The sequence below is a fragment of the Erinaceus europaeus genome, chromosome 8 (assembly GCF_950295315.1).
Source record: "Erinaceus europaeus chromosome 8, mEriEur2.1, whole genome shotgun sequence".
In the NCBI taxonomy this organism is placed as follows: Eukaryota; Metazoa; Chordata; class Mammalia; order Eulipotyphla; family Erinaceidae; genus Erinaceus; species Erinaceus europaeus.
In genome coordinates this window covers 12,639,983-12,663,073 of record NC_080169.1, presented here as the reverse complement: position 1 = coordinate 12,663,073, position 23,091 = coordinate 12,639,983, and the positions used below count along the sequence as shown (strand labels likewise).

General features: G+C 50.5%; 1 protein-coding gene and 1 long non-coding RNA gene across 3 annotated transcripts in view; both read right to left on the bottom strand.

Moving 5' to 3' along the window:
- LOC132539866 (uncharacterized) overlaps positions 1-23,091 on the bottom strand; it is a 490,646-nt gene that overhangs the window by 372,219 nt on the left and 95,336 nt on the right. The window lies entirely within an intron of this gene.
- The window catches only part of LOC103124586 (maestro heat-like repeat family member 5), a 75,290-nt gene that overhangs the window by 1,088 nt on the left and 51,111 nt on the right, over positions 1-23,091 (bottom strand). The window contains exons 19-27 of one of the 2 annotated variants that reach the window (XM_060195916.1): positions 22,480-22,634; positions 12,965-13,127; positions 12,343-12,515; positions 6,327-6,464; positions 5,884-5,998; positions 4,807-4,950; positions 1,159-1,335; positions 569-724; positions 28-150 (exon numbers count right to left, since the gene is read on the bottom strand). In XM_060195916.1, coding sequence (XP_060051899.1) covers positions 28-150; positions 569-724; positions 1,159-1,335; positions 4,807-4,950; positions 5,884-5,998; positions 6,327-6,464; positions 12,343-12,515; positions 12,965-13,127; positions 22,480-22,634 — 1,344 coding nt within the window. The remainder of the gene's footprint in view (positions 1-27; positions 151-568; positions 725-1,158; positions 1,336-4,806; positions 4,951-5,883; positions 5,999-6,326; positions 6,465-12,342; positions 12,516-12,964; positions 13,128-22,479; positions 22,635-23,091) is intronic. The other variant, XM_060195917.1, reaches the window with a different exon arrangement.

Here is a 23,091-nt window from a genome sequence, read left to right as displayed (position 1 = left end):
CCTCTCTTCTGTCCCCTGGTGTCTCACCAGGTGTGTCCAGAGGAAGTGTCGGGCACTGAGGCCTTGCTCCCAGGCCAGTGAGCAGAAGAGGGTATGTTGTGGATGCCAGCGCAGCAGCAGGGCGCAGCGGTAGAAGGCAAACTTGGCCTGCTGTGGGGACAGCCAGAGAACGTGTCACCCCCCTCCCCCTGGGAATCACCTGCTTGAGGCCATTTGTGGTGGTGGATCATTCCTTCCTGGGCTCCCCAATAGGCTCCCATCCGAGTACTAATCAGGCCCAACCCTGCATAGCTTCCGAGACTGCACGAGATGGGGGGCGTGTTCAGGGTGCTATGGCCATAGACCCCATTTCTGTCCCCATCCCCACACGATGTCCCCATGTTTGTGACTATAGTACCACAGCCCCCAGCTGGAGAGAAGTAGCTCTCAGGCCCTGCTCTTTGGGGTGGGGAGACCTGTGCTTATGGTCCCTCTCCTTCATGGCCTGGAAGGCGGGGAAGGTCAGTTCATCACATGCCCAGCCCTCAGACCCCTTGGCCCGAGAGCCCACAGCTGTCCAGGCACTGACCGTGGCCACGGCTGGGCAGCTGTCTTTCAGGTGGAGAAGCAGGGGCACCATGCTCTGGTACACCTGAGCTTGAAGGCCGCTTATGTCTGTGACTGAGGTCTCTGTCACCAGGTCCCCGAACAGTGCCATGGCCGCCGCGCGGATTGCATCGCGCTCCTGCAAGACAGGGGCTCAAAACCTCCGCCAAACCTACCTGGGGCAGGGGGGGGGAGTGGTGGTGCCAGCAACCCCACGCCCAACCTGGGATCTCTTCCCCCACTTTGGGGCCTGGGAGCCTCACCTGTACTCTTTCACCCCTTCCCCACTCACACTGGGCGCCCGGTGACTTAAGTGTTCACAATGACTTAAGTGTCATGCATACAGCTGTGGGGTGGGGAGGGGCGATTGTACCCCAACTTTCCCAGGTAGGCGCACACCTGGCGTCCAGCCCGATTGAGCGGGAGTGAGCGCCCCCTGCCGGCCACCCCCTCTACCTGCGCGGGCGCTCCCAAGTGATTCCAGGGCCTCCTGGTAAGCTGAGTGGGTGGGTGGGAGACAGAAGGGAAGCCCCGGGGGTAGGGAGCCCACCACACCAGGCTGTGGGTGCTCACGTCATCGAAGAAGGAACGTGCGTGGATGGCGACGCCAAGGCTCTGCGCCCCCGCCCCTTGTCTGCCCAGGCGGTGGAGCACCTCGGACACCGTGCTCATGATTTGCACAACCACCGACTCGCTGCTCTGGGAGAAGCCACTCAGGAAGGCCGGCAGCTGTCCGCGGAGCAGCTTCCCCTGGGGGTGGCGAGGGCCGGTGGGTGAAGGCGTCAGGACCCAATGCCCATGAGAGTAGGGTGGCCTCCCCCCTCACCCAGGCCTCCATGGCCAAGCCCTCTTTCTCTGCTCCTCCTCCAACCCCCCCCCATCACTCCGGGAGCCCTGCTCCGTGCCCCACATTTATGCCCTGCACTATCCCCATCCAACCCCAGCTGGATCCCTGCGCTGGCTCTGCCCACCGTACCCCTGGCTCTTAGCGCTCACCAACTGGGCTCTGCTCAGTAGGGCTGTGTGGTGTACACAGGACGCCCTCTCTGAGTTTCCTGGGGTTAATCCCGTGCTGGGGAGGTGGGTGAGTGGGGAAGGTCCCATTGCCTTCCTTCTCCTGTGTCCCTCCTTCACCCTGTTCTCAGCTTTGGGAAGGTAGGTCATTTTGGATGTATGGAGGATGTAAGACATTGGTTGCTGAGGTGTCTGCACTGAACGTGCTGGACTCTCACACAGTGGGAAGTTTGGGTGAGCCTTGCGAGTTCCAGAAGGGCTCTGTTGCAGTGAGCATGTTTGTTGCTGGCGCTCACGTGAGTGGCCTCGCAACCGAGGTAGCTGCTGGCTTCCCTGTCACTGATTCAAGAGATGTGCACGATGCAGAAGAGACGGCCAGGAGAAATTCAGGTATGAACTTCCAATTTTATTCAGAAAAAGAGAGGGCTTATATAGCAAAGTGGGACAAAGAACATTTTTCACATATGTCAGTAATCATAGGTTTCCAAAAGGTCAGTACCCCTATGGTGGGGAGGGCTAGGAATGACGAGAATTGATGAGATACCAAAAGGTCAAGACAATTAGTTACCATGAAGCAAGAGATGTTAATTATCTAAAGGTATTAAGAACAACGTGGCGGTTAAACCAGCAGAGTGAGATAGAGCAGAGAAGGGCAGAGCATTGATGTAAGGCATGGTGATCAAAGAACGGAGAAATAAGTGTGTGTTGGGGTCTCATTGTTAAGTTACTGGCAAGGCAGGGTGATGAAGTGTATTTTGTATGTGATCAAAGATGGTGAACTTATAGTGAACTTTAAGTGAACCTTTAAGCAGGCAACCATTTTGTTTGCAGCAGGGGAATGAATTAAGTGTGAGAGGTTGCAGGCCTCTCTGAAGCCTGGGATACAGACAAGGGGGAACTAAGTCAGGAAAGCGTTTCCCTCCAAGCTCTATTCCCAAAAGGGAGAGACTGACAGGTGGGGGTATCTTTTCAGACCTCCACCTCAAGGATGGGGGAGTTCCCCTATGCTCTACCATGCTCTCACATAACCCCACAGTTTGTGTTTAAAAGAGTGCTTTAAGTGCCCTTCTGTCCGTCCTTCCTTCTAGCAGAGGACACAGCAGATGCAAAGGCCCTGAGGCAGGAACCTGTCTGCCTCTTGTGTGAATAGAGACTCCAAGTCATCTCCTCAGGGGGGCTCACTGGCTGTGTGTTGAGAACTCTTCAGAGTAGCACAGATGGGCTGAGGGTGATTGCAGTGGTCTGGGGGAGGCTTTGGCAAGGGCAGCAGTGATGTGGGGGAGGCGATGGGATTGGGAGAGTGCTCTAGGGTTTGTTGATCCATTGTGTGATCTTAACAGGGCTGGAGTTACTGAATGACAGGTAGAGTCCCTCTTAAGAGAGACGGGAGTGAGAGGTACTTGCTTAGGAGGACAGCGAGGTGTCCCTGGCATTTGAGGTGCTTCCTGGAGTCCAAGCAGACCAGTATTCAGGAGTGGGGTTGGGCTGCAGGTTTGGGGGCCACTGAACAATATGCAGTGCATTGGGGTGTGACCCGGTGTGAGGGAGCTCCTGGAGCTACTCAAAGGGAAGCCTGTGCCTTCCTAGGTGACCTGAGTGAGGGTGATTTCAGATCCTCAGTAGGGCTGAGGATGCTAACTGGACACCCATCTGCTTCCTCCCACCATAGCCACACCTGCACAGTTACTACTGTCCAAGGCAGTTGCTGTCACTTGGGTCATTTTATGGATATGAACAGTGAGGCTTGTTTTATAGATATGAACAGAGCCCTAGGGAAAGGATGGGTGGGACCACATTAGCCTGGATCCCCAACCGTGGCTTAGCACAGGAGCCCACAGCAGGGGCTGTCAGGATGTCTGGACTCTGAAGGGGGAGAGGCAGGATGCAGATGGAGGCTTGGCCGGATATCCCAAGAGCAGCATTGCAGGCATCTCTTCTGCCCCTTTGGGAATGTCCCCATCTTTTCACCCCAGCTGGGCTTTGGGTGATCATAGTGACATGTGGAGGGGACAGAGATGAGTCAACAATGGCCTGAGGGGCTATCCCTGAGATGATTCTCTCTGTCCTTTCTTCTCCTCCTCCTCCTTCCTCCTCCTCCTCCTCCTTCCTCCTCCTCCTCCTTCTTCTTCCTCCTTCTTCTCCTCCTCCTCCTTCCTCCTCCTCCTCCTCCTTCCTCCTCCTCCTCCTTCTCCTCCTCCTTCTTTCTTCTTTTTTCTTTCTCTTCCTCTTCTTCTCCTCCTCTTCTACTACTTTCTTCTCTTTCTTCCTCTTCCTCTCCTTCTCTTCCTCCTCCTAGTCCTCCTCCTCCTTATTCCTTTTCTTCTTCTTTTCACTTGCCAGTAAGGTTACTGCTAGGGCTTGGTGCCTTCACCACTAATTCACCACTTCTATTTGCCATCCTCCCCCCCCCCCTTTATTTGACAGGACAGAGAGAAATTGAGAGGAGGAGGGAGAGATAGAGAGGGAGAGAGAAAGACAGACACCTGCAGCCCTTGCTTCACCGCTTGTGAAGCTTTCCTCCTTCAGGCAGGGAAGAGGCCCTTAAACACGGGCCCTTATTCATGGTAATATGTGTGCTTAACCAGGTACACCACTACCCTCTTATTTAAAAGTATTTATTTACTTTACAGGACACAGAGAAACTGAGTGAGGCCAGAGAGGGAGGAAGAAAGACACCTGCAACACTACTTCATCACTTGAGAAACTTGCCCCAGCTGGTGGGAACTGGAACCACCATCCTTGTGCGCTGTATCGTGTGCACTCAACCAGAGGCGCCAATGCCCAGCCCCCTCTTCCTTATTTTGAGATAGAGACAGAGAGGCAGCAAGAGTGAAAGAACCCATGACACAGAAGCTTCCTTCAATGTGCTGGGTTCTGGACTTGAACTTGGGTCTCACACATGGCAAAGAAGTGCACTAGCCAAGTGTGCTGTTTCACTGGCCTGAGTTTCTCAGATATTTTCTGATGACAAGCCAGGGGTACTACTTGCTAGGCTTCTTTATAATCTCTGTCACTCCTGTGAGCGTGGAAGGACAGTGGGGGACAGGTGTTTTATGCCCACCCAACCCTGCCAAGAGGCTACCAGCAGCCTCTTTCCACAACCAAGAAAACTGAGACCCAGAGAGGAGGAGTTATGTGATGGAGCCAGATGCCCACCCAGGGCCCTTGCCTGTACCCACGAGCCAGGTTGCACCCCACAATGCTTACCTTCTCTGGATTGAAGAGGATGTTCCCAAGACCCTGCAGACTCCAGACTCGGACCTCAGGGCTGGGGTCCTGGAGGCTCCGGGTCAGTAGGGTCAGGGCTTCCTGTATGGAGATCACCTCAGACAAGGTGGAGCTATAGAGGAACTGAGGGAGGGGCCGTGGGCAGGAGCGTCAGGCCTGGCCCCTCTCCTGCTCACTGTGACCCCTCCCCCTCCTCTCCCCCTCCCCTCCCTTCCCATCCCCTTCCCTTCCCTTCCCTTCCTTTCCCTCCCCTTCCCTTCCCTTCCTTTCCCTTCCTCCTTCCCTCTCTCTCTCTCCTTTCCTTCCTCCCTCCCTCCTTTCCTTCCTTCCTTCATTTTTTCTTTCATATATATGGAGGTGAGGGGGGGCAGGTGGTGGTGCACCCAGCTAAGCACACATAGTACTAAATGCCAGGACTTGCCCAAGTGTCTGGGTTCGAGCCTCCAGCTCCCCACCTGCAGGAGGACATGTCACAAGTGACAAAGCAGGTCTTCAGGTGTCTTTCTTTCTCCCATGCTATTCCTCCCTCCCTTCTCAATTTCTCTGTGTCCTATCCAATAAAATGGAAAACCACTAGGAGCAGTGGACTTGTAGGGCCAGCACCTAGCCCCAGCAATAACCCTAGAGTCTCACACACGCACGCGTGTGTGAGAGAGAGAGAGAGAGAGAGAGAGAGAGAGAGAGACACTCCACAATATTGAAGCTACATTTAATTTGGTGGGGGCCTGGCTTGAACCTGGGTCAAAGTAAGTGATTTCACTGGCCAGGCTCCACCTGATTCTAACAATGTCCTTTCCCATCTCACAGTCCTGGGAAGAGGCCTAAGTTTTGTAGCTAGGCAGAAGGGAGCCTAAGAGTTCTGCCCCTGCATGATAGCACCCCTTCTGCTTTTCAGGGATTGGGTGGGGTGGGGATGGGGGTGCAGAGGTAGGCTCCCCAGGCCATAAGCTGACAGCAGACTAAAAGGTAGGTCTTGCAGTATTGGAAACACCATCACTGGCCAGTGGGAGAAGGACATTCAGGATGGAATGGGGGCGTGGGGGGCTGCACCCCTACCTCAGTGAGGATGACCATGGCCGCCTGCCTCTGCCTCTGCTCCTTGCTCTGCAGGCTGGGCAGCAGCTGCACCAGCACGGCTTTGATCTGTTTACAGGGGTTCTGCACCATGGCCCTGGGGGTGTGGATGGTAGCGTGGGGGTTGGGGGTTACTGTGAGCAGGGTTAGGGCTCCTCTCTTGCCCCTCCCCTTCCCCACCAACCAGCCATCCATCCAGCTGGGCCTAGGGGGTCTGATATCTCTGGACTTGTTCCTGTACCCTCTGTGCCCCTAGGCTGGGCAGGTGAAGGAGCAGGCTGTCTCCTGGTGCCCAAAGAAGCCTCTGGTTGGCTGGGATGGGCACAACCCCCCCTCCCACCACTACTCCTGCCTTTCAGACTAGCGTGCTAGTCTAGGGACTGTGCTCAGCTAGCCCCTCCCTGTCCCACTTTGCTTTGGCCTACCTGGCTACGAGGCCCACGCCCTGAGGGTAGGTGTGCAGGGCCAGCAGGAGCTTCCAGGTGTCCCGAAGCTCCAGGTGGGCCAAGACCTTCCAGAGCCCTGTGCTGGACAGCAGGCTCTTCAGTGTCTCCAGGGCTGTGCTGCAAGGGAGGGGGCGGAGGGTGTCATTGGCCAGCCCTGCCCTTGGGGAGGGTGCCCAACCTCTTCCTGTCACAGCTGCTCATTATGGAATGGGGATTGCGCCCATCAGACCAGACCTGTCACTCCTGCGTCCATTTCTTCTAGGGCAAGAGACTGGCGGGGGATCCTTCTGGGAGGGGAGCCCATGGAGAGGGTGGGGGGAGGGAAGGTATGACTGGAACACGTCAGAGGATGTGGCGCGGTGTCTGTGGCTGGCTTTCCAGGGCTGAAACTTGGGGGATGAGATGGAAACAGCAGCAGAGCACTCAGGGCCAGTTGGTCCAGTCACAGTGTGGGGCCCAGTCTCGCGTGACAGTGCCTCTTAAATGTGAGGTTAAACTTCCATGGATATAGTGGCCTGGGAGTGGGCACAGGGGATCAGATGTGGACTCCCAGGCATGGGACCCTGAGTTTAGTCCCCAGTTCCACATGTGCAAGAGTGATGCTCTACTTCTGTCTCTTGTTCTCATAAAAAAAAAAAGAGGTGGCAGGTGGTGGTGCACTTAGATTAAGTGTACACATTACAGTGTACAAGGACCCAGGTTCAAGCCCTTGATCCCCACCTGTGTGTGTGTGGGGGGAAGCTTCACAAGTGGTGAAGTAGGGCTGTAGGTATCTCTCTGTCTCTTTCCCTCTCTATGTCCTCCTCCCGTCTCAATTTCTCTGTCTCTATCAAATAAAATAAAATGAAATGAAAAACAAGAATATAGGGACCAGAGGTCTGGAAATAGGGAACATTATGAGGGCCCATCTGCACCTCTGGACAAGGACTTGCAGACACCAGATGACACAAGGCTGAAGTGGAGAAAGAATTCCAGATTTGAGCATGGCAAGTCTGTGGTTGTCAGCTCCTGATGGAACTGCAGACACCTGTCCCCCAAATCCCAGGGAGTGCCAGCCTGGACAGAGGAGGAAGCAGCACTGAGAGGTGATATGACCGGTCCTGGTGGTCACCCTAGCTGACCAGGCAGTTGGGCTCTGTGGTCTGTGCCACAGTTTCAGACATCCCCTTGCTTGGTATCATCCTGGGTGTGTGATCACACCCCCAGGAGGCACACCAACTCGGGTGCAGAAGAATCATGATTCTGAGCACATCTGCAAAAGCCAGTGTCGGGTGTGTGTGTGACACTGCTCTGTGAAAGGCCCCTGTGGTGACAGTCCCTATGCTGGCTAGCTTGTCACCTCGCCCTGAGGCGTGACATTAAGGAGAGGCAGTGTTTTCCAGGCCACTGGTCTCAGGCTGAGTGGTGGGGGAAGCGGCTCTTTCTCTATCATGTGGTGGTGTCAGCTTCTCACTGCAGCTTGTCCCTGCAGGCACTAGGGCTTCTAGAAAGATGGGCATGGAGGCCGGGCAACAGTGCACATAATACGAAACACAAGGACACATGCAAGGATCTGGGTTCGAGCCCTTGGCTCCCCACCTGCAGGGGGGTATGCTTTACAAGTAGTGAAGCAGGTCTATAGGTGTCTCTCTGTCTCTCTGTCTCTCTCCCTCTCTATCTCCCCCCTCTTCTCACAATTTCTCTCTGTCCTGTTCAATAAAATGAAAAAAGAAATGGTTGCCAGGAGCAGTGGATTCATAGTGCCAACACTGAGCCCCAGTGATAACCCTGGAGGCAATAAATAGAAAAAATGAAAGAAAGGAAGAAGAAAGACGGGTGCTCCTCTGACACAGGCCCTCCTTGGACTCTGCAGATTCCTGGTTAAACACACGTAGTACAAAGCGTAAGGAACCGTGCAAGGATCTGGGTTCAGTTTGAGACCCGCTTCCCACCTGCAGGTGTCTGCCTTTCTCTCTCCCTCTCCCCACCCCCGACTCCACTTCTCTGTCCTGTCCAACAAAGTGGAAAGCATGGCCGCCAGAAGCAGTGGATTTGTGTTGCCAGCAATGAGCCCTATTTGATAAACCCTGGAGGCAGGCAAACAAACAGACAAACAAACAAAAACAAAGCAGGCGCACTCTCCCTGTGGACTCTCTCTCCAGCGCCAACTCAAGCACTTTTCTATGTCTGGTTTGGTGGCATTAGCCACACTCACGTGACTTTGCAGCCAGCACCACCACCCAGTTCCAGAACTTGCTCATTTTTCCAAACTCTGGAACTCTGCCCCCTTAAACACTAAGTCACTCTTCACAGAGGTTTTATTTTTTTTGCCTCCAGGGTTATTGCTGGGGCTCAGTGACTGCACCATGAATCCACTGCTCCTGGAGGCTTTTTTCTTCCCCCCCTTTTGTTGCCCTAATTGTTTTATCATTGTTGTAGCTGTTGTTGTTGTTATTGATGTGGTCATCGTTGGATAGGACAGAGAGAAATGGAGAGAGGAGGGAAAGACAGAGAAGGGGAGAGAAAGATAGACACCCGCAGACTTGCTTCACCGCTTGTGAAGTGACTCCCCTGCAGGTGGGGAGTCGGGGGCTCGAACCGGGATCCTTATGCTGGTCCTTGCACTTTGCGCCACGTGTGCTTAACCTTCTGCGCTACTGCTCGACCCCGTCATTTAGTTTCTGTCTCTGGAAATCTGATGACTGTACATATTTCACAAAGTGGGCCCACACGGTATTTGGGGCTGGCTTCTCTCACTGGGCACGATGTCCTGAGCATCTAGTCACACCGTAACAGGTGTCAGGGACCCTTCGTCTCCAAGGTCAATGCTATTCTGGTATGAGACTGTGTCTTCCATTCAGATAGATTCCCACTCCATTAATTTGAGGGACACCCCTGTGAACATGGTGGTGAGATGTGACTCTAAGCCCCTGCCTTCCTTCACCTCTTCTGGGCCAACACCCAGCAGTAGGATTTCTGGGTTTTGTGCTAACTTGCTGGATACTCTTGGAGGAGGGACCATATACTGTAGCTGTACCCCTTGCCACCCCACCAGTGAGCTCCACCTCCTCTCCAACACTTGTCTGTGTTCTGTAGCTGTTTTTCCAGGTGTGAAGTTCTCTGCTCTCAGCTGAGCTTGGCTGGGATTGGAGAACTGCTGTGGATGTGGGGGGATAGGGCACAGATATACCGAAGTCTGCAGTGGGGAGGCCTTTGATGCTTTGGGCACTGTCCTGCTGAGGCCGGGAAAGACAGGAAGAGAAGGGGTGCGGTCTTTTCTGATAGGGAGCCCCTCCCCATCAGAAGCAAAAAGGAAGCACCGAGCGCCAGGGCAGGATGTTGAGCAGTGACATTAGATTCTAGTTTTCTGGCAGCCTGGGACAAGCGGGAAATATGTTGCACTGTACCTTTAATAGGTCCAAGGGACTGTCTGAAAGAGAAACAAGGTGGCCCTGTGGTAATTAAAATAAACTCACAGTGGGGGCCAGGCTGTGGCACACCTGGCTAATAGCACATAGTACTAATATAAGCAAGGATCCAGGTTTCAGACCCCGCCCCTACGCCTGGGGGGGGGGGATGCTTCACAAGTGGAGGAGCAGGTCTGCAGGTGTCTATCTTTCTCTCTGTCTCTATCTCCCCAATCTCTCTCAATTTCTCTCTGTCCTATCCAATAAAAATAAATGGACCCAGGAGCAGAGGATTTGTAGTCCCCGCTCTGAGCCCCAGCAATAACCCTGGAGGCAGTAAGTAAATAAAGCCACAGTGGATGAAAGGAATGGGAAATCCTTTGTACCCCTGTGGTCAAAGTGAGTGATTCAGGCCTGGGCATGTGCCCTGAGTGGGGTCAGTCGGCGCCAAGTGTCCCAAGGAGTTGCTGGGACAGACCCTTTGGGGAAGACCAGAGAGAGGCCACCAGAGCCCTCAGGTGGAGTCGGGGAGACTGGGGTTGGAACAGACAGCTAGTAAGAGTACAGAGAGACAGACAGCCTACTCTCTGGAACCTTTCATTCCACAGAGTGCAGAGAACAGATGGTTACGTGGTGCTAGGAGAACAAGGTAGGGAGGCGGGTGGCTGTCTTGGAAGAGAGGATGGTAAGGAGACTGGCAGAAGGTGAGACAGCTGGGGAAATAGGAACAGGGGCTAGGCGGTGGCACACCTGATTGAGTGCACATGTTACAATGTATACAAGGACCTGGGTTCAAGCCCCCCAGTCCCTACCTGCATGGGGAAAGCTCTGTGAGTGGTGAAGCACTGCTGAAGGTATTTGTTTCTCTCGCTTTCCACCTCCCTCTCAATTTCTGGCTGTTTCTATCCAATAAATAAATAAAGATAATTTAAAAAAGAGGAGGAGGAGGAGGAGGAGGAGGAGGAGGAGGAGGAGGAGGAGGAGGAGGAAGAAGAAGAAGAAGAAGAAGAAGAAGAAGAAGAAGAAGAAGAAGAAGAAGAAGAAGGCAGCATCCAGTAGAATGAAGAGCCAGTGCAAAGGCCCTGAGGCAGGAGGTGCTGGGTCTGAGGAATAGAGGCTAGAACAAGAGCTGAGGGGAGCATGTGCAGTGCCACTGGTGGGCCCAGGAGGCACAAGGGGTCTGATGTGGAAGTCCTGTGGGTCACAGGAAGGACTCTGGGGGAAGGCAGGAAGAGGAACCACCTGCATTAGGCTTTACTAGTACCTCAGGCTACATGAGAGTGCAGAGGCAGGTGGGGCAGGGGCAGAAGATGGGGATTCTGGACCCAGTGTGTGTGTGTGTGTGTGTGTGTGTGTGTGTGTGTGTGTGTGTGGTTTGGGGAGGGGCAGGGAGAGGTGGGAGAGAACAGCAGAGAGCAGGAGGGAGGAAGTCCATCACATGCTCCTAATCTCCCTGCGTTCTGGGAGGGGGGAGGCATTATTAGCTTATTAGGGAAGATTCATGCATTTTTGCATGACTGATCTTAATAAGAAAAGGCTGTTCCATGCACATCTGAATTCCAACACCATAGGAGAGGAAGCAACACTTTTTTTCCCCCCAGCGCCGTGCCTGGGTGGGGTGGGGTGGGGGAAGCCTTCAAACTGACAAACTGCGTGAAGGACATCATAATGCAAACAGATGAAAAGAGCCAGCCCCAGCAGGGGTTTCTCCCTACGCGACCTGGTGCAGAGGGAGGACCAGACTGGCTGCTTGGCAGAGTGTCCGGCACCCCCGTCACACACCCTGCCCACACCACGTAGGCACTGGCTAGGCGGGCAACTGTGCTCAACATTCATGCAGAAATGTACAGGGTGGGGATGGGGTGCTAGAAGTCTTGCCAGGGGCTCCCAGAGGGCAGCCAGACATCCAGCACTCTGCCAAGGCTCCAGTGCCACAGAGGCTGGGTACTCAGGGTGACTCTGGGGGTGTCTTTCATCCTCTGTTCCCTCATTTGTAAAGTGGGCAATCTGCACAGTCCCCAAAGGGTCACCTTTGGAACAGATGTGGCACACTGCTTGAGGGAACCCCTGCAGGTCAGCAGCCATGAGCATCTGCTGTCAAGCACCCTTAGGTGCTTGACAAGCAGAGGACACCCACCCACCTGCCCTGGACTCTCCCAAGGCCCACTGCTGGGCTGGTCACCTGGGGCTTCTGAGATCACAGTGGTTGGGGCTGTGTCATGTCTCCCACAGCTCACCCCTGATGTCTATGAGCTTATTTGGAGACAGGATCATTGCAGACAGAATCAGGTGAGGATGAGGTTGATGAGTGATCCCGGTCCAGCATGATGGAGAGGGCCACTGGACAGAGATACCCAGGGGAGGAAGGCTGCAGGGTGACAGGCACCATACCTCTACAGGGTGGGGACGTAGAGGGAGGCCAGGAGACACTGGAAACCAAGAAGAGGCAGACTCAGAGGGAGCACCCTGCCACCACCTCCACTGGGCCTTCCAATGTGAACCATGAGGGGGCAAATCCTGATACCCTCAGTGACCCACTTTTCCGTCCTTGTCACTCAGCCCTGCTAGCTCAGATGGGGGCCATCCTGCAGGCCTGTGCCTGGCCTTACTTCTGTGGGCTGTAGGCAGTGGGCCCCCGGCAGGGCTGCATTTCCTTGGGCAGGTTGAGTTCCAGGATGTAGTGCATCTGGGTGAGGAGGGCCAGGAAGAGCTTGGGGAAGGCCCCTTGCACAGCCTTCTTGAACTCTCGGGTGAACTGCAGCTCTTGCAGGGTGTTCATGGCCTGTTGGATGGTGGAGAGGTTGGAGGGGAAGGTTTCTGGGTCTCAGAAGGTGGGCCTGCTGGTCAACCATCCAACAGCACCTCCCTCCATCCCTGCCTATCTATCTATCTATCTATCTATCTATCTATCTATCTATCTATCTATCTATGTATCATCTATCCATCCATCATCTCTGACTCTCTTTACAGTCTCCAGTGCCCACACTAAACCCTGGGGACATCCTTTCCATCACTTTGGCCAGGAAGTGGGAAGCTGGCTCTTAGCCTAGCACCAGCTGGGAGGCCTCAGAAACCCTCCTCCCTCCAGACTGGGCTGTAATTAGGGATCCACTCCCTAGGCCCTGGCACAGAAGTAGGAGCCTGAGATGCCTCTGCTTTCTGGCTGGCTGCTCACAGGACAGCAGGCATGGCCGGGTGGGGTCTGGGGAGGGGGTGGTAGCAGCTACTCACAGCAATCGAGTGCAGGTAGGCCTTCTCTTTGGGGTAGGCGCTGGTGTCATAGCCTTCCAGGGTGGTCAACGGCCGCTCCTGCAGGTGGTCCAGCAGCATGGCCAGCACCCGGCGGCTCACAGACTGCTCAGCCCCCAGGGCCTTCCACGACTGTACAGCATGACTGTGCGGTGGGGGGTGGGGGGCAAGAGGGAGGGGGAGACCAAGGCGTGAGAGCGGTGCTGCAACTGGGACCTGCTTGACCACCACAACCAGGGCCATAGTGCCTGCAGCAAAGTGGGCAGGAACTGGACCTAGTCCTAAGCCGAAGTCTGGTGTGATGGAGGCTGGGAGGAGAAGAGAATCAGGGATTAGGTGAGGGACCCTGGGGTGGGTGTCTGAAGATGAAGTCCGGGGCTGAGTAGTGTGGTCTTTTCCTGCAAAACAATCAGGGAGACAGCTGGGAGGAAGTAGCTAGAACCACCAGGGAGAAGCAGGGAGTGGAAGAGGTTGGCCTATGTGGGCTCCTGGGAGCTGTGTCAAGACAGTGTGCTCTGCAATGCGAGGATGGCGGAGAGCTGCCTTCACGTGTCTCCCTCTCCTTGGCTTTCTGTGCAAGGAGGTAGAGGAAAAACAACTGGGCTTGGGAGACTGCCCTGCAGTACTGTGTATGTGCAAGGGCTCTTGGTTCATTCCCTCCATTCCCGAGGCTGCATTTAACATACTGAAAAAAGGACATCTAAGACAGCTCACCTGGGTAGTGCACCTGCTTTATCATGTACACGATCCAGGCTCAAGTCCAGTGCCCACCACACTGAAGGAAGTTTTGGTGCCATTGTGTCTTTTTCTCCCTCTGTCTATCTGAAAGAAGTTGACCTGGAGCAGTGAAACCCCAGAGCTGACAACAGGACAGAACAGAACAAAACAAAACAAAACAGGTCCCCAAGGGGAGGCTAAGACATAAAACAATCACAACTGCACTGGCTGTAGGAGAGGTGCCAGTCTGAACAAGGCTCCACACTGTGTGGTTCCAAGTCTGGGACATTCTGAAAGAGGCAGAACTATGAAGGGGCAGGCAGGTGGAGGGACAGACAGAGCACACAGGGTTTTCTGAGCAGTGAAACTAATGGTGGTTAGATATTATAAATTTGTCCAGATTCACAGAATGAACGACACCAAGGTTGAACCCTAATGTCAACTATGGACTTTAGTTAATAATAGCCTATCAGTTTGAGCTCATCAATTGTAACAAATATCCCAAGAATGTAGGCTAGAACAAACAGAGGAACTTGGGAGGAGGAGGTGTGTGAGCTTTGTACTATCTAATTTATTTCAGTAACCTTGAAGCTAATCCCCAAAATAAAATCTATCAATTTAAAAAAAGAGAATGGACTGGGGAGGTAGTGTAGGTGTTACGCAAGGAGACTTTCTTGTTTTATGTTTCAAAGTTCCAGGTTCAATCCCCAGCACCACTATAAGCCAGAACTGAACAGAGCTCTGGTTAAAAAAAAAAAAAGATTAACAAATGGAATAAAATTTTAAAAGAGGCTTGAAAGAGACAGACATTCAATATCCAAGGAAAAGCCAATGTGACACCTTTATAGCAGAATAGGATTAATATCAGACAAATTGTATCTGTGAATATATTGTATATTAATATCAAGCCCATGGAAAAGGGACTCTAAATACTACATGCAACGTAGTGCTTTGTGCTGTAAAAAGTTTAAGAAGATATTTTAGGGATGTTTTTAGATGGAATGCAACTATATAAAAAGGAAGCAAGAAGGCTAAACCTCAGTAGGAGTGAGCCAGGGGCCTGGAGGTCAGTGGTGGTAGTCAGCTCAGCCTTTTTTTTTTTTTTAATTATTTTATTTTTTTCTTAAGGTCTTAGCCTTTATCTGGGTAATGGTTTCACAGGTGTGTATACCATTACTAAAAAGATACAGCCAGACCTGACCCTGGGTATAGTGACAAGGCTGCATGTGGCAGGCCAAGGATGATCTAATCAATCATTTCTTCCCCAACTTGTCCTTAAAAAAAAAATCAAATAAAAAGTGTAGTTAAGGGAGTCGGGCGGTAGTGCAGCAGGTTAAGCGCAGGGGGCGCAAAGTGCAAGGACAGGGGTAAGGATCCCGGTTCGAGCCCCCAGCTCCCCACCTGCAGGGGAGTTGCTTCACAGGCAGTGAAGCAGGTCTGCAGGTGTCTTTCTCTCCCCCTCTCTATCTTCCCCTCCTCTCTCCATTTCTGTCCTATCCAACAGCAACGACATTAATAACAACAATAACTACAACAACAACAACAAAAACAAGGGCAACAAAAGGGAAAAAAAGTGTAGTTGAAGGGCAAAGAGAAGAAAAAGGCACAAAGAAAAGTGTCATACTGATCCTAAAATGTACTTTAAATGCAGAAAGACTGGACACAGTCTTGAGAATCTTGTGGAGGGTTGTAGAGGGACAGGATGGGGGCAGTGCCCAGCAGAGAGCTTCCAGCAAAAGGGCACAGAAGATGCCAGAACTGATTCCTGAAGCTAAAAGGCTGAACTCAGGAGCAGCTAGTACCAGTCCCGGAATTCGCCAGTTGATGCACCACTTCTTATCAGACTTTTATTTTAATAAAAAGACTATTGAAGGGAGGATAAAAATCACCAGAAACTCACTAATTCACAACTATGAATTGCTGTTGCTGTTGTCCCTCAGAGGCTGGGACAGCAGGTGGGAAACTCTGTCCGGACATCAGGAGGCACAGAATTGGCCGGGTGACTCAGGATAGAGTCCACCCTCCCGGTGGTCTGGAGGTGTGAATAGGTAATAGAAGCTTTTTCATGTCGTTCTCCTGATAAACTAGGAAAAGCAGTGAATGACTGCCTCAGAACTCACCAAATGCAACTAGGATTTGTTTGGGAACTCACAGGGCCACAGAGTGCTGCTTGGCTCTGGCTGGTGGTGGAGCTGAGGATTGGGCCAGGGACTTAGGACTCTTGGGTGTGGGAGTCTTTTTGCATAACCATTATGCTATCTATCCTTTTGGTCACGAGTGAGTGAGTAAGCTAAACAACAACAACAAAAAAATCTACTTATAGTTAGCAGATGCCAGAGCTGTAGGAATAAATGGGTTTCTGGTAATGACTCTGGAGGCTGACCTTCCATCATACATGAGAATCACTTCTGCCTGGGTTGGAGAGCTCAGTCTGAAAGGAAAGTGCTAGAACTTTCATACATAATGCCCAAGCAAGATTACTCTTAGAATTCCAGCTTGTAAAAGGGGCCTCAAGGGAGAGAAAAGACAAGCTGCAGCGTGGAAGCAGTCATCTTCAGAATAATCGATAAGAGGACTCATATTTTAGTGACATGTGGAATTCCTAGAAATCAATAAGAAAAATATGGCAGCCTATTAGAAAAATATTCAGGGCTACTTGGGTGTAGGCCTATCGCCAAAGAAGATATCCAAATGACCAGAAAACCTAGGAAGACATGGCCAGCTTATTGTGTAATTACCAAAAAAAAAAAAAAAAAAAAACCAAGCCAAACCATAAAACAATATTACCTTCCAGATTGGAAAAAGAAAATTAAAAAGTTGGCAGTTGGCTACACTATGGTGGAGATGTGTAGCAACAGGAGCTCAGTTACTTGTGAGTGCTGGATGTGGTGTGAGCACTTGGGAAGCATTTTGGATCACTTGTTAAAGTTGGGTGTATGTGGAGCATTAGGGCCTTGTTATTTCTATCCTAGAGGCACAGGCTATGGAGACAGAGTGTTTATGCGAGACTGGGCACATGCCTCAGCAGACCTCAGCAGCATTGCAGATCAAAGTCCCAAACAGAAGACAACCTGCCGTCCTGTAGCACAAAGGTCATTGACTTCCATAAGGCAGGATGTTATACAATGACAAAAATGAATGAGGTTAATGTTTAGTGTATCCAGATGAATTTTAAACACATAATCTGCAGGGGGAAACACCAGAGAACAAAAGAATATTGGAGGATACTGGGTGGTGGTACACCCAGTAGAGTGCATGCATCACCGTATATAAAGACCCAATTAAAGCCCCTGGATCCCACCTGCGGGGGTTGGGGGGAACTTCAGGAGTGGAGAAGCACTGCTGTAGGTCTCTCTCTCTCCCTCCTCTCCCTCTCCATCTCCTCTTCCCTCTCAATTTTCCTCTGTCACTATAAAGGATGAGGAGGAGGAGGAAGAGACAAGGAGAAGTAGGAGAAGGAGAAGGAGAAGGGGGAGGAGGAGAAGGGGGAGGAGGAAGAGATGAGGAGAAGGAGGAAGAGGAGAACAGGCTGCTGGATTTTCTGTGGAAGCACAAGCACTGAGCCCCAGCAATAACCCTGGTGGCAACAAAAAAGGAAAAAAAAATACTATAGAAGTGGACTGCACTATTTGGTTTATGATCTTTAGATTACAGCATGATTATTCCATGTACTACCAAGATAGAAACAATAGGATGAAGTCTATCAGGAGACCCCATCACAGAGCTGCGTTGCCCAAGGGCTATATCTACAGTATAAAGATAAAGCCAAACATCTGTCCATGCAGAAAGAAAGAGCATGAAACTAACTTGGAGGGAAAGGTGTTCTCCTGAGAAGCTGAGTCTCAATCTGAACGCGAGTCAACATGCCACCCTCCACCCCTGAAACAAAAGCTGCTCAGCAGAGACCTTTAACTTCAAAGTGACCCAGAGTACCCCCAGGTCACCAGCAGGTGCCTACATAAATCCAGGTGAGACACCAGCGGTGCACCCCCCTCATTTTGAGGATGCTAAAATGTGAAAAGTATGGTGTCTGGAATGGAGGAAATGGGATATAACGTCTAGCAGGGGACCAGGAGAACACACACCTCACCATGCTTGAGGATCAGGGTCTGAGTCTCCAGGTACCACATGGGAGCTCACAATTCCATCATGGCTGGGGGTGGTGGTGGTGGTTTTTCTATGGTCTGTCTCTTTCTGTCTCTGTCTCTCTGTCTCTTCTTCTTTGTCTTTTACCCTGTATCTGGAAAAAAAGAGTCTTCGAGGAGTGGAACCATGCAGACATGAAACACCAGTGAAGTCCTAGTGGCAAGGGTTTTAATAGAGAGGAAACTGAATGATACACTTCTTGGGAGCTAAAGACAAAGGTAACTGCCAGGATCTCCATATCTCTGTCTCTCTGTCTCTCTCTCTCTCTCCCTCACCTCCAGGGCTATTGCTGGGACCAGTGCCAACACTACAAATCCACTGCTGCCGGTGGCTGGTTTTTCCATATTATTTGATAAAACAGAAAGAAATTGAGAGAGGAGAGAGAGGTAGGGAGTGATACAGAGAGACAACTGCAGACCTGCTTTGCTGCTCATGAAGTGTCTCCCCCCCTGCAGGTGGGGAGTGGGGGCTTGAACCTGGATCCTTGCACTTAGTACTATGTGTGCTTAACTGAGTGCACCACCACCCAGCCTCCTCCATCTCTGAAAAAAATTTTTGAGAAGCTACAGAATGAAAAGAAGGGATAAATAAAATGACACAGTTCAGAGAGTATCTCAACTCTGACATTACAGTTTGCCAAACAGAGAAATATCACTTTCTGCCCCCTCCCTGCCTACCACAGGCTTTGTGGCAGGCAACAGCTGAATAAAACAATGGAGAGGAGCCAGGACAGGCTCACAGGTGATCTAAATCACCTTTGTGAAGACCAAGTCCCCCTTAAGAATGAATATATGAACTAGAGAGTTCAGGAAAATTGGTACTGACCTAAGACAAGCCTGCCTAATTTTAAAGATAGTCTTCAAAGTATACATAAGCTTTGTATACTTTTTTGAGGAAAGAGAAAGAGGAGAAAAAAAAAGAAATATCTTTTGGAAAAAGGGAAAAATTTAAGGTCTTATAAGAGAAAAGAAAGCAAAAAAAAAAATCCTAAACCTCAAACAAAAATCAGACATTGAATGATGCTTTAATTACCACCAGGGGGAAAAAAAACCTATCAAATGATCTGGGCTTTGCTATATTGACAGAAGAGGGTGCCATTGAACTTGAAATATTTTTAAAATACTTCATCAATGTTTAGTATGAACAGGAACAAAATGAATAGATCATTTCATTGCAAAACAATAACAAAAACAACACCCCAGAATACAAAAGTCAGTGTGCATCAAAATGAGAAAATTCCTTCTCTGGGGAAATAAAACATGTAGAAAACTGTAAGACAACCCTCCAAATGCAGTAATGTATATTCAAGTAGGTATTAAAAAATATGAAAAACCACTTTGGGTTGTAAATTCAGAAAGTAGGAAAAAAAAAAGAGACCTCAGTAAGGAAAAAACTATTTACTGAATTTAGGAAGGAGATGGGAGAAATGGCAGAACTATCTCCGAAGTGAAATAAAAAAAAAAAGTGTTCTCAAGAGAGATAAAACTCAAGTAAAATTTTAGTAAAGGGTATTGAGAAAAAGTAGATAAATAATTAGGAGGGGGGCCAGGCAATGGTGCACCTGGTTGAGTACACAGACTTTACAGTCCACAAGGACACAGGTTCAAGCCTCTGGTCCCCACCTGCAGGGGTATAGTTTCATGAGTGGTAAAGCAGGGCTGCAGGTTTCTCCCTGTCTCTGTCCCTCTATCTCCCTGTCTTTTCTTTCTCTTTGTCTCTAGCAAATAAACAGATAAATAATTTTTTTTAATATTTATTTTTATTTATTTATTCCCTTTTGTTGCCCTTGTTGTTTTATTGTTGTAGTTATTATTGTTGTCATTGTTGTTGGATAGGACAGAGAGAAATGGAGAGGGGAGGGAGAAGACAGAGAGAGGGAGAGAAAGATAGACACCTGCAGACCTGCTTCACCGCTTGTGAAGCGACACCCCTGCAGGTGGGGAGCCAGGGCTTGAACCAGGATCCTTATGCGGGTCCTTGTGCTTAGCGCCACCTGCGCTTAACCCGCTGTGCTACAGCCCAACTCCCACAGATAAATAATTTTAAAAAGAGAAGTAAAATTAAAGATTTTAATAAATGCTGAAAGCATTGCAAACATCTAAAAAAAAAAAAAAAGAGAAGTTATTTATTGTTTTGCCTCCAGGGTTATTGCTGGGTCTTGGTGCCTGCACTACAAATCCACTGCTACTGGTGGCCATCTTTTTTCCCCCATTACTGTTGTTGAATAGGAGAAATTGAGAGAGGAGGAGAAGGCAGAGGGAGAGAGAAATATAGACACCTGCAGACCTGCTTCACTGCTTGCAAGGTCACCTATCTGCAGGCGGGGAGCCTGGGAGGGGGGGCGGGGAAGTCACTCAATCCAGGATCCTTGCACCAATCCTTGTGGTTTGTACTATGTGCACTTACTATGCGCCACCACCTGGCCCCTGAGAAGTAATTAAGAGAAGAAAGTGAATTTAAGAAAGAAGATTTGGGGAGAAAGTGGTGGAAATGGAAAACAGGCAAAGAAATAGTACCTATTTCCTTATCCCACTAGGGTTATTCTGGGGCTCAGAATTGGCATTACTCAGTCACTCCCAGTGGTCATTTTTTTTTTCTTTTAGATAGAAGGTGAGAAACAGAGAGATGGAGAGACAAGAGAGAGAAGGAGAGGCAAGAGAGAGAGGGAGAGGCACTGTACCGCCACTCCACCATTCATGAAACTCCCCCCCCAAAGGTGCTCCCACATGATGGCTAGGACTCAAACCTGGGTGCTCACACATGGTAACGAACCCCCAGACTTGGGTTTAATGGAGTCACTGAGAAAGTAAAACAGCAATGAATTTGGTGTATGGCACCAAAGTAAAGGACTCTGGGGGCAGTGTCCAGGTCCTGGAACGTGATAGTGGAGGGGCGGCCTAGGTGGGGGCTTAGAGAGTTATGTGGAAAATTGAGAAATGCTACACTTGTACCAACTACTGTTACTTTACTGCTGATTGTAAACTATTAATTCCCTCAGAATAGAAAAAATTGTAGGAAAAAAAAAAAGCAGCCATGAAATCAAGCTAGTATTTAAACTATCACCAAGAGAAGTCCCCAGAAATAATACAACAAAAGACCTAAATTGATATATTTAAAAAAACCTGGAAAAATTAATAATCTTAGATTTTTTTTCAGACAATCACCAAATTTCAAAGCAAGGAAAATTAATCTCCAAGAGCTCCAGGAATCAAGGGGAAAAAAAAGGTAAAAGATAATTGTAAAACATTACACTTAACTATAAGACTTGAAAAACAGAGACAACACTTGAATAGCATTTACAAATGCTTAATAAAAGCAAGTATGAACCGTGGGTTCTGTCTAGCCCCGCTGTTCTTCAAGTAGACAACTCTCAACAACCCGGGAAGCTTAGAAAAGTTTGAAAGATGAAAGAGAGCCTCAACAAAACAAAAAGCAGACAACAACAATCAGCTCTTTAGTCCTCAACAACACAAAAGGCCCAGGGACTACGGAACCTCAGGTTCTTACTGAGGAGCCTCATCAAGCCCAGAGATGAATAGGAAATGTTCACAAAGGGACTGAAGGTGAAATGGGATGAGAGTACAAATTATGACAAAGCAGAAATAAGCAACTGAAAAAAAAAAAAGGAGAAATGATTCAGGTGAGGCTGTGGAGGGGAGGGCCTGCTGGCAGAAGCTTGGGGAGGGTGGACTGTCAGCATGAGAAGAAGCTGGTTCAGGGAGAGAACCAGAGAGGGCCAAAGGCGGTGGCGGTGGTAGAGCACACATGTTACAAGGTGTAAGGACGTGGGTTCAAGTCCCTGGTCTCTACCTGCAGGGGAGAAGCTTCATGAACCATGCAGCTCTCTCTCTCTCTCTCTCTCTCTCTCTCTCTCTCTCTCTCTGCTCTCTCTCTTTCTCTCTCTCTCTTACCCTCTCTGTCACTCTCTCACCCTCTATAAAGAATGAGCAGAAATAACAGTGGAGTTGAACAGACACTGAGCTCCAGCAATAACCCTGGTGGGGGGGGGGGAAGAAAAAGAAAGGGAGAAAGAAAAAAAAGGAGAAAGAAAAGAAGAAAACAATTACTGAACAGATGAGCTGAGCATGAGAGAGACAGCTGAGAGAAGCTGGAGGAATGTGATCTCTGCAGTGAATTGGGGAACCCAGGAGAGATGGGTGGTGAATGGGGACGAGGTGGTATAGACCGAGAGGGCTCGGGATTGAGAGGTGAGGCTTTAGGCAGGGAGAGGATCAGCTCAGGCTCTGGCACTGGAGGGCTGTGGGAGAAAGCCAGCCTTTCCTGAGATGCTGGAGGGGCCCCCGTGGGGGAGCACGGTAGAGCAGATGAGGTTGAGGAAGAGGGATGTTTGCTGATGGATGGTGAGACTCTGGTGTGGGTTGGGGTCTTGGCAGCATCTCAGGCTCCCTCTGGACCTTGATGGCTTAGTGGCTGAGGCCGGTCTGGGTGGATGGATGCTGAACAGAGCCACCCCAGAGCTGGCTCCTGGATTTGGCAATGAGGGACTGGGCTTCCAGTACTAGGTTCTGTGTACTCAGGCCTGGTGGAGAGGCTGGGGGGTATGAGGGGGGTTGTGTGGGCAGGAGGAGGGATCTGTGGCATGGGGGCCAGTGAGGGGAAGGTGGGCTGGGCACCTGTCCAGGGGTATGGAGAAGTCCAGAAAGGCGGTCACCAGTTCGGATGTGTGACTCTGGGCCAGTAGGGTGATGGCACACAGGGCTTTTTCCTTGGCCTGGGGGATGCGGACAGAGCAGAGCTGCACGTGGATGGCCCGGCCCAGGTCGGCTACCTGTTCAGGGAGGGAGAGTTGGGGGGGGATGGTCTGAGCAGGTGGGAGGGCTTCCCTGCTGGGCCTAAAAATGAGGGACTGCCTTGGCCAGTATGTAGCCCCTTCCCATATGGTTCTATCCTGGGATGCCTAATTAGATACCTAGTCAGAGCCAAAGTGCTGGGGATGGGAGATAAGTTGCCTGGTAGAGCACATACTATGCCATTCATGAGGACCCATGTGGGAGCCGCATGCACAGGGGAAGCTTCATGAGTGGTAGTGCTATGGTTTCTCTTTCTCTCTCTTTTTTTTCTTTCTCTGAGCTTGAAAGGAAAGAAAGAAAGAAAAAAAACCCAACCACACATGCACAAAAATAAATCAAAAGGAAGGGAATCCCTGTCTGCTGGGATGCAGGGCTCTCTGCTTAGGCTTCCACCTCTGTCCAGATGCCATGTGGTCATAAAATGGTCCTGGCTCA